Source organism: Thermobia domestica, chromosome 11 (assembly GCF_964235325.1).
Source record: "Thermobia domestica chromosome 11, izTheDome1.hap1.1, whole genome shotgun sequence".
In the NCBI taxonomy this organism is placed as follows: Eukaryota; Metazoa; Arthropoda; class Insecta; order Zygentoma; family Lepismatidae; genus Thermobia; species Thermobia domestica.
In genome coordinates, this window is record NC_137464.1 from 32,411,079 (window position 1) to 32,423,525 (window position 12,447).

General features: G+C 35.0%; 1 protein-coding gene across 1 annotated transcript; it reads left to right on the plus strand.

Moving 5' to 3' along the window:
• The first annotated feature begins 1,262 nt into the window (after positions 1-1,262).
• LOC145665104 (uncharacterized) lies at positions 1,263-1,751 on the plus strand. The gene has a single exon (XM_081732377.1). The coding sequence runs from the start codon at positions 1,263-1,265 to the stop codon at positions 1,749-1,751; it is 489 nt and encodes a 162-aa protein (XP_081588503.1).
• The last annotated feature ends 10,696 nt before the right edge of the window (positions 1,752-12,447 follow it).

The following is a 12,447-nucleotide window of genomic DNA, read 5'->3' on the forward strand; positions in this document are numbered from 1 at the left end:
CCCGATTATATTCATTGTTTGTCCAATCCTATTCTTAAATCATTCTTCTGTGGATTTTACAAATTTACGCCCCGCTCCTCCTACACTAAAATGGAATAGCACTTCATTTCATCATGTCTTCCATAAGGAGTACTATGTGGTAAAGAGCACACTTTCCATTTCGTATTTCTACCTTAATATATGTAAGATGTAAGATCCTGATATATTTTCATTACGTGTGCAATCCTATTGTAAAATCAAGTAACATATTTATTTCGTAAATTTTAAAAATTTACGTCCTCCCCCTCCTTGCACATAAAATGAGATAGCATCCAAAAGTTTGCCCTATTTCAGCATTCAGTCCAGATGCAACTCCCCACTTATTAGTCCCCCCCCCCCCATCGTCCAGTTCTTCGGAACTGCAGTCAGCCACTGGTTCTCCCGGTTAAGCGTTGTGCCGGGCCGACTACCCAGCGTTTAAAACCTACGTTCGAGCAAAGTACACAGATAAGCCTCAGATGTGGGCTGCTTTCTCTGGACGCCAACTTCGGTATGGCCTGTTTCTGATAATCGAATTTGTGATTTGAGAGACACATGGACCCGAAGCCACTGGACGGAAGAGTGAAGCTCGTGCACAACCAGTAGGACGAGATATAATGGTACCCTAAATGGTTGGTGGGAGTCTTGTAGAAGTGGATGATCCGTAGACGTCTTTCTGCATGTAAGGTGGAAGTGCACCCATGCCGGGCGACTGTTACATGCGTATAATGTTCGTGTTGTCCGGTGCCCAAGTCTTTGAAAATATATATATATAAAACATAAACATACTATTAAAATATAAAAATAGTAAAACCACAACAATTAACAAACAAAATCCGCACACTTTGTTCTCTTATGGGCTGGTAGGTCTATCTTTTTATTTGACAGGTTGTTTCTTGTAGATCCAATTTTTTGTTTCTTGTTTGTTTGTTCTTTTTCCGGGGCCATGCGTTTCTGTCGTTGGAATGGTTGACCGGGTCGTCCCCACACTCATTCTACGGTGAGAGTGTGCTTAGTTATGGGATAGCCAGGGGAGTAGGGTAAGTTCGCGCCAACGCCCCAGTGTGAAATTGCGACATTCATACACATTTTTTTATTTATCAATGTATATTTAACATCAACATTTCATGGGTACTAAAACTAAAAAAATCGGGTCCAGGCTCACCCTCTCGTAAGAAGCCCAACCAAACGAGAACGAGATAAAATCTCAAGATTTCGATAATTTGGAAGAGAGAAGTATCGTGATGCCTATAACCCGATGTCTTGTAATTAAAGATAAAAATGCTGATAGTGCCAATGCTGAAGCTAACCGTCCGAGTACTATTAAGGGCTTGTCCCCTTTCCTCATTAGTAAAGTTCTGACTTATAACGCCGAACAGATTAAAGATATCAAGAAAGTCCTGAATGACACTTTATTAGTGGAAACTGTCGACGAGAAGCAAACAGCAAAGTTACTAAAAATGACTAACATTGGATCAGTGAACATGTCAGTAGAACCTTGTCGTTTACTGAACGTCTGTCGCGGAGTAATATCATGTTGGGACCTCCTAAACGCCACCGAGGAGAAGATTAAATTGGAGCTGACTGAACAACATATTGTAGAGGTAGCTCACATCAAAAATAACAAGTCAGGTGTACCCATTGCTACTCAGTCACTGATTCTTACTTTCAGTTTGCCTACACTTCCGGACTACGTGAAGACTGGTTATTATCGACTTAAGGTCCGTCCATAGATTCCCAGTCCCCTGCGCTGTTTCAAATGTCAACACTTCGGGCACATCAGCATCTCGGTAATGTGAGTGCTGCTTATTGTGCGAATTATAGGCAGGATAGTCATGGTGCGCAACCCTGTACAGCGACCAAACCCTTTTGTGCAACTGCAAGGGCGAGCATTCTGCTTGGTCTTGAAACTGTCTAGCCAAATGTGAGAATTTAAAGTGTACCATTTGTAGAAACAAATAAAGAGTAGCAGAAGTTTATAAGTACAGAGGACTGGTTGTTGTTAACACGTTATGAGTTGCAATTTGGTATTACCTAAAAAGTTAGAAGTGACTAAAACCTAACCTAACAGATTTAGGAAATAGAACTTAACCTAAGAGAATTGGCTGAACGAAATCTAGGAAGTTTTGTATTAACAAAAGAAAAAGAGCAAAATGTTGTCGAAGGCAGGACCGGATTTAGGCATGGGCCCGGGACCAGGGCAGCAGATTTTGAGGAGCGGCAATTTTTTAAAAATATTAAAAAAACGACTTTGTCTAAAAAATATATTAAAAATATTAAAATATTAAAAAAATATTTAAAAAAAATTTGTCTTTTTTTTCTTCTTTTCTTTTCAGGGTTTACACTAACCCTCAAAGGCAAGGAATTTGTAGCGAGTAAAAGAAATACTCCCAAATGTACCGAGAGTCAGGGGTTATATTTCACAGTAGAGTTCAGGGAAACTGTAATAAGATTTCATGAAAGAATTCAGAGTTCCTATTATTCATGCGATGTTAACAAGCGTTATTGTTTTTACAGAAAATATGAAAAACACTTGAAAGAATCAATGCAGATTTCAGAAGAAGATAAAAAGATGTATTATTTTGAGAAATAAACAGATTTGAGGAGCACCAAAAGATGCTAGAGCTTCAAACTTTGAATGAAGAATAAATTAAAGAAAATATAATAAAGATGCTACAAAAGATGCAAATAAATTAGGTTTGTTGGTTGTAGATAATTAAAGAAATAGGCCAAATTATTATATATATGTATATATATAGATAGATATATGTTGATTGTTTTTGAATATATTCAGAATGACGATATATTACATTAGTGTATAAATATTTTTTGTAACTAATGTTTTATAGTATTTCAAACACAGAAAATCTGACTCATAATAAATATTCACGGAAAAAAATAAGAGTATACTATACTTGAAAGAAAAGAAAGCCTTGAAGGTTATGAGAATGGTGCAGACCGATTAAAGTGATTTTTTTTTTTAAACTTAACCATAAATGTTAGCATTCGGGTTCGGAGAAAATTTACTTGGCTGTGAAAATTTAGAGAAATTAAGACCAAAATTTCAGTGTTAACCGCGTTCTTCGAATGTCTTTCCCTCCCTATCTGAAGAATTGTTTAGCGAGAGCGCTTATAGTATACAAACATTGATTACCCACTTCGTTGGGTTGAAATAAAAACTTTAAATGCGTGAACTTCTTATGTCATGTGTTTGATAAAAATAACAGGGAAAATTAAATATTACTATGGTGGGCTGAATTTCGATTTAAACGACATCGCAAGTGCCACTCTTCATTTCAGTGACACCGAAAAAACCTATTGATTCGACACTAATACCAGTCATTTTTCTATTATTTTATATATATATATATATATATATATATATATATATATATATATATATATATATATATATATATATATATATATATATATATATATATATATATCACCCTCCCGCTTCCTCAAGCTGCGGGGCTGAATTTGATTTAAATGGTATCAGAAGTGTCATTGTTCATTTCAGCGACCCCAAAAACTATGAATTCGTCACTAATATTGGTCATTTTCTATCATTTTTGTATATCTTCACCTCCGCTAAGTTGCGGGACTGAATTTGGATTTAAACGGCATCGGAAGTGTCATTGTTCATCTCAGCGACCCCGAAAAGTCGGTCAATTTCTGTCATTTTTAAATATCTCCTCTCTCCTAAGTTGCACTGTCAAAGTGAAATATTGAAAACTATCCCAGGTCGGAACCGCATCTATGTTGAAAATTTGATCGAGATCGGTCGGGTGGTTTCAAGATTTATTAAGTCACAGAGTAGTCGCGTTCATTTTCATGTATTTTTCTGTATCTCCCCTTCCTCCCCCTCCTTTAAGTTGCACTGTCAAAGTGAAATGATAAAAAAACATCCCAGGCCCGAACCTCATCTATGTGGCAAATTTGATCGAGATCGGTCTCGTGGTTCAAAAGTAATTAAGTTTTATTTATTTTTATATATCCTCTCTCTACGTTGTACCGTCAAAGTGAAATGGTAAACACACACCCATGCTCAAACCTCATCTATGTTGAAAATTTGATTGAGATCGGTCGGGTGGTTCAAACGGTACGAAGTCTCAAACATAAACACTTTCATGTTTATATACACTATATACCGTATTTTACAGACCATAAGAAACACGTTAGTTTTTAAGCAGTTTTGTAAAAAAAACAGAGTTTACGGTCTGTATATTCTAGTTTGTGGTTCTGGGTTTGTGATGGCGGGACGGGATGGAGACAATGTTAACAAGCTTGTGAGTTCCCACAATTCATGTTCGTCACATCGGTGCACTGCTGCTGCTAGTTGAATCCAATGTTGCCAGATAGAGATAGGTTACCAGCGGCAATGGACATTTGTATAAGACACACCTGAATTTTGGAGGCAATTTTTCGAAGAGAAAAATGCCTTATAATCCGTAAAAAAAAAGGTATATTGACAAGTAATCTGAACATATAAATGAAATCTTGATTGACTTACTGATCAACGTCTAGTTTAAACTGCTTAAGTTACGAACCTGAAATTTGAACAGGAGGTAAGGTACTATTAAGGAAGGATTTTTAGAAGTTCAATGTAGAAAGAGGGGGAATTGCGGGTTGCAATTATTATAATAAGATGTCTATATTTTGGAATCTCGTTGAGATCAAATACAAGAAATTTTATATGTACACTTTTAAATAATTAAATACATGTTTCATTCTTTTCTTATATTTCATACAGAAGGAAAGAAAAAAAGTTGGAAATTTGAAGTGGAAAGGATGTAATGAGGTTGCAGCTAGTATAATAAGATGTTCATATTTCGGAATCCCTTGAGGTTACATGCATGAAATTCTGTATTTGGACATTTTATGTAAAATAATTAAACACGTGCATCAGAGTTTTTTGATATTTAACCTAAAAGGGAAGAAAAGTAGGTGGGGTGGCACACTAAGATGGCCATTTCTGGAAAGTCAATATATTTAGATAAATGAAATTTGGTATTTATGTAGACTTTTCATTTATTGAGGTGGTGCGAATGAAATGAGCGCTTTGACATGTGGTGGGGAACACCATACGGGGATGGACTAAGGTCACGCATCTAACATCACGAACTGGGTACACATCCAGCAAAGTAGGTGGCGTATCCAGATAGTCAGCAGGCCGTGAGTTGTTGAATAGAGTCATATGAAATTGCACCATGAATAACACACAGTTTTGAGTAATTTTTCGTTACAAATTCAAATTTGGGCATCTTGCACAGCAAGCCGCAAAAGACATTAACAATGCATTTAGGCCAAGAGTAGAAATAAATGTATCATTCGCCCTTGGTTTGTCAAATTTTGTTCGGGTGGCACAGCATTGCAAAATAGACCGTTTTGCCTTGGTACTATTTTATAAAATGTACTATCATAATTTCTCAATATTGTATTGGCCTTGGAATTGACTCACCTAGAATAGACATTTCATTCACATCAAAATTATAAAGTAATAAAGCACATGTTCCAGCGTGTTTTGATACTTGACTTACAAGGGAAGAAAAAGGGTTGAAAGTGGTTTACTAAGATGCCCATAGTTCAAATTTCATGCAAGGCTACAAGCTCTATATGAAAAATGCAGGGGAAGGAACGAAAACTCGCGCAGTATTCTACATGTGTGTGTGTGTGTGTATGGGCTAATTATATACATAAAAAACCAAATTCCTGGCGCAATAGGGTTTAGGGGCCAGAACCTACCAGTCGGATTGTGGCACTCATGCCTTTTGGGTAATGTACAGCCAGGCCATCATCTCCCCTCGCTGATAGTACTTGTTCTCTAGAACGGAGTTAGTTGTATATGTATGGTGAACCAAAAGTTTCCACATTCGCGCTGTCCCATATTTTCTAACTTGGACATACCACACATTACACTTGAATCACAAACTACACGGCGTTCCGAGTAGTAAGGGCGAATTCAACATTGGGTCTTTTTGTAATTTATTCAAAGCAATAGTAATATTAATAAAAGAAATTCAACAATAAATGATAATTGGTAGAGGAATATTTGGTTGAGTTTGCTCCCACAACCCAGAACGCCTCATATGTTGTGTATTACTGTCAATATTCCAGATACACACGCGTAAAATTCCAACCATTCACGTTGAACAGCCGATAGTCTCCGATATTTTTTTTTATTACTAATACAAAATTACCATTATTTAACTTCTCTTGTTTTGATTTAAGAGTGTTAACCATATTTAAAATATTCTAAAGTTTTCTGCTTTTATCTGTAATGGAATATTTTATTTTGTGTATTAGATAAAGCAGTTTATGTGTATTCTGTTTAACTTAAACCATAACTTTTTGTTATTGATGAAGTGTTTACTTTCGTAACTCACATGTTCTGTAAAGCGAGCTAGCTGGTTTATTAATATTTGGGTATGTTTGTGATTATACAGGGTGTTTGAAAACAAGACCGACAACGTTTGCGAGGTGATTTCTGACACCAAGGTAAGACGCAAAGTATAGACCAACCTGGGTGCACAATTGCTTCCTTTCGGAGTTTCAGGCTGCTGAAAACATGAAAAAAATGAACTATAAAGATCTATAGCTCCAAAACTATGGGACCTACCGTAGTCGGGTCAAGACTTTACTTAGGAACTAGTATGTGCCCTATCCAAATATTCATATTTCAGAATCCTAAGTTACTTACGCAATAATTTTTATAGAAGTAGTTGGTGAGTACCTGTACTTCAAATTATATGCCAAACTCATTCTATAAAAAGTGTTGCGTGAGTACCTTAGGATTCTGAAATATGAAATTTTGGAGAGCGCACATGTTAGTTTCTTAGTGAAGTCTTGATCCGACTACGATAGGTCCCATAGTTTTGGAGCTATGGAACTTTAAAGTTCATTTTTTCATGTTTTCGGCAGCCTATAACTCCGAAAGAAAGCATTTATACAACCAGATTGGTCTATACGTTTTGTCTTATCTTGGTGTCAGGAATCACCTCGCAAACGTTGTCGCTGTTGTTTTTAAACACCTTTTATATGTGGGTACGCATGTCTTTTATTTATTTATTTATTTTTTGTATGTGTTCCATAGACTTTCGTATTAGTGCGAAAGAGAAATAAGTAAAACTTCTACTACTTGTATTTCCTTAACACTGCACAGATTCTTTAATTCTGTCTGTACTGGCTCTGATGACATATTCTACATGTGTGTATTTACCACGTTATTTGCTTTCACTAGCAACATCTGTAGGACTCCTGGATGAAGATTTCCTTTCTGATATGTATTACCCAAATACTAGGTGGTTTGCTTACAGCGGAGGGAAGCAGTATGATTCTTATGTTTCCTGTGGATTAGATTGTCCTGTGAACCGCTGAAGTATTACTGAACAAGTAAGGATGATGAGAATAACGTGAATTAATTAATATATTTTTGTACTTCATTTTATATATATACATATATATGCTCGTATGTGTATATGTATATGTTTATGTATATGTATGTAAACATTTATATGTGTAAAAGGTGTAATTCTTATAGAATGGAGTGTTTATTCTAATTATTTACTAACATCTCTCACTGTCAATTTTTTTTTAATGCAGTGAAGGTGTTCATGTTACTAATATACATATATGTCGTAAGTGTGTACCTGTATATATGATATATATTATGAAACAAAATATATAAATAAAATCAATTAGAAGTTAATTGACACGTGTGATGGAACTGAATCACTGACTTATGAAATTACTATTGTAATCTTGATATATGACGAGTAGTGTAAGCTCTGTTTTCAGTTACATAACGCACTAGACAGAGTCTATTGTTCTTACGATAATGCCTTCATGTCCAGATTTTTCGTCAACGTATAGGAAATATTTTGGAAGCTGTCTGATTCCTTTTTCAGACCAAGAAATAAGGATAGGAATTTCTTATTGTTTATAAATTAGAAGATTTTAAAATTTTTATTTGATAGTCCAATTTGTAAGTTATATATACACAACCAATATGTGCGCAATCCAAAAATACATGTTTCAGAATCCTAAGGTACTCACGCAATAATTTTTATAGGAGTTTGACTACTGGTAAGGAAGTACTCACCAACTACCTCTATAAAAATTGTTGCGGAAGTACCGCAGGATTGTGAAACTTGGAGAGGGCACATACTAGTTATTACTAAGTGAAGTCTTGGCCGGACCTACGGTAGGTTCCTTAGTTTTGAAGCTATATACCTTTAAATTTCATGTTTTCGGCAGCCTATAACTCCGAAAGGAAGCAATTGTGAACCCAGGTTGGTCTATAGTCTTTGTCTTATCTTGGTGTCAGGAATCACCCCTAAACGTTGTCGGTGTTGTTTTGAAACACCCTGTATATTAAACAATTGCATAATAACTGTGGTTATATATTTTTTTTTAAAATCCCCGCCAAAGCCTTTTATTTGATACGTGCAAGTCTTTTTAGTTTATCGTATGTTAAAATATTTTACAAAAAATACATTTAATACATACACATGGATTTCATCCAGCTTCACTGCAGTTGGGTATAAAGGAACCAGAAGGATTCCGATACATCATCAATATTGAAGGAGAAACTGGATTTATAGATCTGAATGGATAACAATAGACTAAACCTGTTTTATGTATTGTCAACAGTAAATTGCACACTTTTCTCCCCTCCCTTTTTTGTTTTTAATTCAACAACCTCTGAACAAATGAGGCATTTTGAGATGTATGATCTATGTCAAAGTAAATTATATTCAAGTCGTCCATTTGTTCCGAAGTTTTGATAAATGAATATGTATAAACGATTTGCATATTTGTTGGCGATTGTGCTTCTCTAATGAATAATATGTATGACTTACGTTTTTTTATTTTTATTTTTCAATTTTTTCTTCCTTAAATTGCAATTTAAAATGTTCTTGAATTTAGCATTTCGCTACGTTACTTTCGTTTTAAGAAATTTAAAAATTACGATATTTCACAGCAAATCAGAACAAAGTTATCGATTTGCTTTTATAACAGAGTCTTCAATTTCAGCGTAAAATAATTGGTATTATGTTTGAAACGAAATGTTTACATATAATTTGTCACTTGTGATCTTTCCAGCTATCTGCATTCTCGTTGAGTTCAAATTTTCACATCAAATGTTTGGTTCTAAATTGAAGACCTCTGTGCAAAAAGAGAACAACTCTTAATTATACATTTGGTTCAGGATTGAAAGAAAGAAAAAAAAAAGCATTAAAAAGAATCAATATTTGTACTTTAGCCTCGAAACTTTTTGTAAAGAAAGGTTTTATCCCTATAACAGAACCTCTCTTTACAAAACATTTGGAGGCTAAAGTGAAATAAGTTGAGTTTTTTTTAACTGTTTTTTGCTTCAATCCTGAACAAATGTGCAATTGGAGCTGTCCCCATCATGCACCGAAGTCTTCAGTTGTCTCTAGTCGAGTTTTCGTGACATGTGTTAGAATCAGTGAAGAAAAAAAAAAAGAAAAAAAAGAAAGAGGACGTTTTTCGAAATTTCTGGGAGTTTAATTTTCAGTTCTTAATCGTAGCTAGTGCCAATGTGCAGGTATTTTATAATCTTGTGCTATACGCATTTATTTTATAGTACGAGAAAATAGAAATTTCTTTGAGCATCCACTTTAGTACTTGTATTGTGAGAATTCTGTGTGAGAAACGGAAGCAATTAATGTAAAAAGAATGATTCATTTGCTGTTTTTTTTTTTTTTTTTTTACCGAAACCATAATTAGCGTTGCTGAAATATCGTAAGTGAAAGTGAAATAAATAAATCTTTATATTTATTTCATTTAGCAATTGTTAACTTAAAGTGACTAATGCTTCTTATAAGAATTTGATATTGGTGTAAATTATTCAGAGTACCGTATTCGCAGAGTAGAATTTACGGTAGTATACAGTTTAGTAGTTGTTTTGGAATATTCCTGTCTATTATCCACTTTTTCTGTCAGACATGGATGTCGAGGAATATTGTTCAGTAATAGTAAAAATATTAATAGTAATAATATTAATAGTAATAATAAATAATTATAATATTAAAAGTGCGACGGTAAGGGGGAGAAGAAATAATCACAATGCACAGTGGTCCAGACACCCTTCAAACCTGGCCAAAACCTCAAAAATCGAAATTAACATAAATATGAAAGACCTTACACATTTAATAAGGAAAGACGTAAGGTTTTCAAGAAAGAGGTAGATTTTCGTGCAACTGCTAAGGGTTGGGCCTACAGTTAGTACCAATGTAAAAGATTAAAGTCGGTGGAAGAAGGCCATGCATCTACCCCGGTAGCAGATGCAAAGTTCATGTTGTGAAAAAAATAATGTTTCGTTGTTAGGCGTCAACAATGATTGTGCAGAACATAGTTATACATTCATCGATCACGACACATACATAGAACTGTAATATACTTTCATGTACCAGTCAATATGTGGATAAATAAAATTAGATCGAAAACCAAAGTTGGTATATTTGATATTGAATTTCATGTAGAGTCTTAATTTGAGTCCTGCCGAATCCAGTTCTACTGTGTGCTGGATGTGATAGTAGAGGATGTTATCTGTTAGAGAAAAAGACCGATTGGTGCCCGCTTTTGCCCGATCTGGTTTGAAAGGCATATTTGTATGTGAGTAGGATAATATTTTTGCGAGTAGTATTTAGGATAATGACTGTTTTTCCTTGTCATTCTCGAAATGTCATACAATACAACACAAAGGCGACTTCTACAAGTTTTGCGGAATGTATTTTACTAGTCAATTCGGTGGACGTTTCTTTCTCAAGGAAACCAATCTGATGTTGCCTTTTGGTGTCCTTGTTTCCTTCTAGATTCCACAGAACTTGTAGAAGCCTTCTTCGTGTTGTTTTGTATGACATTTCGAGAATGACAAGGAAAAACAAGTCACTAGCCTAAATACTACTCAAAAAAATGTTACCCTACTTACATACAAATATGCCTTTCAAACCAGATTGGGCAAAAACCGGCAACAATCGGTCTTTTTCTCTAACAGATAACATCCTCTACTATCACATCCAGCACACAGAACTGGACTCGGTTGGACTCAAAATAAAACTCTACATGAAATTCAATATCATGTATACCAATTTTGGTTTTTGATCTAATTTTATTTATCCACATATTGGCTGGTACATGAAAGTATATTCGAGTTCAATGTATGTGTCGTAAACGATGAATGTATAACAATGTTCTGCAAAACCATTGTTGGCGCCTAACAACGAAACATTATTTTGTTTTCACCTCGTAAACTTTGCGTTTGCTACCGGGGTAAATACATGGCCTTCTTCCACCGACTTTAATCTTTCATATTGGTAGTAACTCTAGGCCCAACCCTTAGCAGCTGCACGAAAATCTACCTATTTCTGCAAACCTTACATCTTTCCTTATAAAATGTGTAAGGTCTTTCATATTTGTGATAATTTCGAATTTTGAGGTTTTGGCCAGTTTGAAGAGTGTTTGGACTACTGTGCAATGATGCGAAACTTTGCTTCCATTTTCATTACAATAAAAGAGGAGGTTGTTAAATTACAATGATTTAAATTGGTCATACGCGCTTGTCTTCCTTGTAACGAAAGAAACAAAACCGAGTAAGGTGTCAAATTGTTAAAGAGAAATAGATACTGTATTACGTACACGTTTTAAATAACTACATATGTGACATGGTAGAACAAACATCTCATTGATATAGTATTGTTAGAAAATATCGATACTTTATAGACTTATATTCATTTTAACCGTAGCATCACAACCGTCCTTGTGAACATTTTTATATAGATTTCATTTATGTATCTTTCGAAGTTCATAAGAGTTATAACCTATAGGAATTGAGCTTTGTACAAAACATGATCGATTATAGTTATACGAGGGTCAGTCAAAAAGTTCCCGGACTGATGTTGTAGTTTTGGTGTTTGTAATGTAATCACAATGAATCTTGTCCAGTACAGTCCTTGGGTTGCCTAATCATGAATTCGACAAGTATGAACAGATCATAACGGGCAGAGTACGAGTAGTGTGTGGTAATCAGTTTGGCGCAATGTTTCAGTTCGAGCAACACGCAAACATCAAGTTCATGAGGAAAGTGGGGAGATAAATTTCAGAGACCTTTAATAACCTTAAAAACAGCTTACGACCATCAAATTTTTGGGGCCTCAGAGGTACCGATCGCAGAAGAGATCGAAACCCACATGACGGTTGAACTTTCAGAAGATAGCAAAGAAAGGACTTTCATTGATGTTTCCAACACTGGCAAGAGCTGGGAAGCAAGTGTGTATATTCCGGAGGTACCTACTTTGAAAGCAATTAAGTAAATGAGTCTTTATATCGTGATAATAAAGATCTACAAGAAAATTTCAGGAACTTTTTGACTTCTCCTCGTATATGATATGTTTTAGAATT